This window comes from Centruroides sculpturatus, unplaced genomic scaffold (genome assembly GCF_000671375.1).
Source record: "Centruroides sculpturatus isolate CEXI.00-Female unplaced genomic scaffold, Cexi_2.0 scaffold847, whole genome shotgun sequence".
Lineage (NCBI taxonomy): Eukaryota > Metazoa > Arthropoda > Arachnida > Scorpiones > Buthidae > Centruroides > Centruroides sculpturatus.
The window spans coordinates 383,413-388,191 of record NW_019385094.1 but is presented as its reverse complement, the minus strand read 5'-3'; the positions used below and the strand labels follow the sequence as shown (position 1 = coordinate 388,191).

The 4,779-nt window shown below is 29.6% G+C and overlaps 1 protein-coding gene across 1 annotated transcript in view; it reads left to right on the top strand.

Moving 5' to 3' along the window:
* Nucleotides 1–882: 882 nt before the first annotated feature.
* LOC111634602 (glutamate receptor 1-like) overlaps nt 883–4,779 on the top strand; it is a gene marked incomplete at its 5' end in the record, with an annotated part of 13,404 nt that continues 9,507 nt past the window's right edge. The window contains one exon of the mRNA XM_023379427.1: nt 883–1,084. Within this exon, the coding sequence (XP_023235195.1) occupies nt 883–1,084 (202 nt within the window). The remainder of the gene's footprint in view (nt 1,085–4,779) is intronic.

The following is a 4,779-nucleotide window of genomic DNA, read 5'->3' as shown; positions in this document are numbered from 1 at the left end:
TATAGTAAGGTAACATTCCAATAGACAATATGCAAAGCTTTTTTTTTCAGTTTACAGCAATATTTATTACACAAATTTTAAGTAAAGCTTAACATGCCGATCTTGCCCCGGTCTCCCCTATATTAAGTACTGGATAGAATATCAAATACATGCGAGATTGTACTCGAAAATAAACAATAATATTGATCATTTTTTCTCTCCTAGTAGAAAGGCTCTCGCAACATCACAGTTTATTAATAGCCATTGATATTCTTAAATACATTAGCGTAATTGGTTTTTATTACGCACACAACAGAAACAAAAATAGTCAAACAGTAATCAATATTCTTAATCTCTATTCGGTTATAAACTAGTGTATTTTTCTATATAAAGTAAATAGTTAAAATAGAAAACTACAGATATAGGCTACTTCTAGTCTAACTTCTGAAAGAGATCATTCTGAACAGCAATAAAAAATTTTTATTCTACGATCATGCATTTGCTTTTATTAAATTCTTATTATCCTGTAATAATTTTGTAATTTATGAAAACACAATTATGATAATGTGAAAATATAAACGCGACTTGAATTACATATATCAGCATTTCAGGAGAAAATTCGAACATAGAATGATTTCAGATGACAATTCGTTCGTTGTATTAAATGACAGTTGAGGCTAATTCAGTGAAAAGGAAGTGAATTAAGACCAAATCCAACTAAAGAATTAAAAACTGGGTGGAATAAATTCATAATCGTTACGATGGTGACGAGAAGAGAAAAAATATAAAAGATTAGAATGATATAGTATAAACCTTCCAATAGAGCAAAAGAAGACAATGACCGTCTTGAAACATGTAACAAAGTTAATATGTAATTTTCTGTTTTACTAATTTGTTTTTCAGCAAGACGGAAGAGGAAGTAAAGGAGTCATCCTCTGGGATAACGTGTTTGAGTCTGGAAAGGAACAGCGGAAATTTTTAAGTGTGTATCAGAGTGGAGGAACGGGTCCACTCGGATATAATAAAAGCTTTCTCCACACTTGGTCAATCCATTGCGGATCTGGCCTAATCAATGTTTGGTATAAAAATGATTCTCTTAGTGCTCGTAAGGAAAAAGAAATTAAAAAGCATATTAATTTACTTACGTTTTTTGTCAATAAACCAATACGGCCATTCCAGCTTCCGTTTTTAAATTTATTTCCTAAGATTTTCTCTGTGATGATTTGGTAACTAAAAACAAAAACACATTAAAATTGTAATTTGTTTGATACAGTACCTATTTGCAAACTAAAATCCTTTTTAAAGAAGCGATAATGATTAATAATTCTGATTAGAATAAATCGATGATATTTTTTCGAGAATTTGATTTTTTAATAATATAAAATACTAAAAATAGCTAACGTTTTAATTTTATTCCTATATAAGTTCTATCAAAAAGACTGCTAATTAATGTATAAATACTTACTTAAAATTAAGCTTCTCCTGCAACAATAGAAATAATTTTGAAGTCGCTCCTTCATTTAAAAAACAAATTTTATTGTTTAAGTTTTGAATTTTTATATAACCATTTATCTGAAATTTGAGTTTAAAATATATGTATTCCATTTAACAAAATTAATTTTATTTTGAGGAAAAATCTTACCCGAAACGTAGCAACACGCAAAGTTATGTTGTCCATCGTCCATCAGATCTTATTCTTATATGAAAATAAAAACATCAATGCTTCACGCTTCGTTATTATAGATGTGCTGGATCGATAATATCAAAAGGTATTTTCTATTTTTGATTGTTCAAACTGTTCTCTTTAAATGTATAATATGAGTCTATTTATATAATATAAGTCTAAATTTTAAGAAATTTCACGTTTTAATTAAAAAAAGAAATGGTAAATTGATATAAAGCTAGAAGTATAAACTAAAATAGCTTAGACATTTACTATTTAAAACACGAAGACAGGGTGAAGGAGCGCTATCATAGTCTTTTAGTTTGAATGGGAAAACTTCAGCTTCTTAACATCTGTCGACTGTCATGCATTAATAACATTTTTTACAGAATGCCAATATTTAAACTGAATCTTTAAAATGCATTAGCGTTAAACATATTATTTATCTCAAATTTTAATTTAGAAAAAAATTAAAAATCAGTTATTACGTTTTTAAAACTATTTTATCTGAAGTAAATTGTGTAAGACATATTTAATTGACAATTTCAATGCACGCTATTTACATTTAGAATTCTTATATGTAAAAGAAAAGAAATAAAAATTAATGTTATTTCCTTCCTAAATTCAGATATAGAAATTAATAATAATAATATATTTTTGTTAGAATGTGACGACGATTCACGAGAAATCGACATTCGAGAATTCCTGTCGAGCTGTTTTGTTTTATCCATTTTCGTTACATAAGGAAACAAAATATTCTAATTAGAAGATTGAAATTCCTATGAATTACAATTAAATGGTACGTAGATGCAGTCTCTATATCCTTTGTTTCATTTACATTGTATAGCCTATTCATTCTAATGCAATTGTGCGATTTAGTTAACTTCATCTCTATATTGCAAACCTCGTATCAGCAATTACAATTTCGGAACGAAGACATGATATATACCAGTATTAAAAATTGTAACAGAATAATGTGTAGCGATTGATTTTCTCAGTCTCCTCTGACATAATAAGTATTATTACAGTTAAAGTTTTCCTATAAAATTAATTATGTAATTGTGAATTAATATATTCGGAATTTTAATAAAAAGAAAAAACCATATCTGCTTACTAAAGTAATTCCAAATGTGTATTCTGTGGAATGACAGTGTAGACCTAAAAGATTGTTAGTCATAAATTTTCTTCATACTGTATATAAAAACTGAACTCTGAAAGACTACGTGTTGGGATTGGACTTTAGTATAAGGGGAGCAACATCTTGCCTTCTATAATAATAATAAAAAACTTGGAAATTTTTTATATTATCAATAGAATTAATTTTACGAAATTGTAGTTTCGCTTATTTAACAATTATTTATCATCTATTATAGTTTTACTTTATTGACAAAGAAGTCACGTACCCAGATAGAATCGTCCGATTACTACAAAACTCGGTATGCAATTGTGCCTCAGACAGATATGCAAACAATTACAGTTGTGGTCCGATCGGACGCCACGTAATGCTTAAAAACCCTACCTGTGTAGCATGTAAAACAGGCTTGCAGAGGCTCACTGTGTTCAGAATTTTCAGTGTGCATGTGTGAAAGTTTTCGAATGCTAGGCATGCCTGTACTATACAATGCTGTCAAAGACATTATAGACAGCAGACAAAATTTGAGAAAGACTGCATCATCGGACTGAGGGAAACAGGATGGCTCTCGTTTTCCCGATACTAAATTACCAACCATCTGGGCCTTTCTGGGATGACTGTGAGGATATGTTGGAGAGAGCGGCTATGTGAAAGCCCACATATACGTCAAGCAGCCTCTGAACGCCCCAGACAAACTACCAGCAAACTTAATCGTGACACAAGCACGAACAGTTGCAATGGCGTGTAAGCCTCTGTACAGAATCCTGTCTCTTCTCGTATCAATGATAGGCGAATAGCAGAGACAAATTTGCAAAACATGGAAGCTGCTACCCGTCCTTCTTATCACCACCGTCGGCTTTGTTTGCAGTGGTATGGTGACAAAAAGATGCTGTAGTATCATCTTTAACGATGAATCTCACTTGTACCACTTGCAAAGAGTGAATATTCACAGCAATAAAATTTCTTTCTCTTCTACTTTTCTAGAATTCTCAAGCTTAATATATTGTACTCATTTTGATGACTTTTCATTTTATTGTATTTTAAAATTTATAAATTAATATAAATGTATTTAATAAAATCATTTACCTTTTATTTAAAGTTCCAACACATACTTCTGGTGTTGAAGCTTGTTTGGACTTGACGGAGTTCTCTTTACATGTTTAACACCTAACAAGGGATCGGTTTCTCATAAAAATTTTCACATGTATATTGCGTTTACCATCTCCCATTAAACCTACAACTAGTTAACACTACAGGTACCATCTTGTCCTACCTGACACATCAAGTATCGTAGCGACAATGTTCTTTTTAATTATGGAATGTTGAATTATAAAATATTAATATCTCGTAGAAACAAAGATTAATCCACTCTGTATTATTTTTCAGAAAGTAATTTAATTCTAGCTACGGATTTTTCTTCGAGCAATGATTTTGTAACTTTATTTTTTCCCATTGAATTACGACAAAATCAGTATATAGGCTATCATTACTAAAAACCAAAATAATTAAATAAGGTTTTAACAAAATTACTTAATTTTGATACAGAGATTTTCTTTTTTGATTAAAAAAATTGCGTACTTTTATATTTTATTAAAAATACTTTCTTATAGAAAATGTTTATTTTAAGTACATTATTTTTAGCGTTAAATTTTTTATATATGTATATGTTACTGTGAATGACCGATATCTGGCGAATGTCAACATTCTCCGGTGAATGTCAGCATTCATACAGTCGTTTCGTGTATGTACGAATTATTTGCTAAATATCATTATTTCTCACTTACACCGGCAAATGTCGACATTCAGCATGCACTGATGGTGAATGTTGAATAAAAATATTTTTATTATGTTAAGACAAAAATGCAACTTTTTAATATGTCAAAATAGGAGAAAGCTTAAGTAACAGCACATGTAAATAAACTGTTGAACCTAAAACAAACAGTACATTTTAAATCATTAAAGAAAATAATACAATAATAAACTTACACATAAATTATGTGATTAA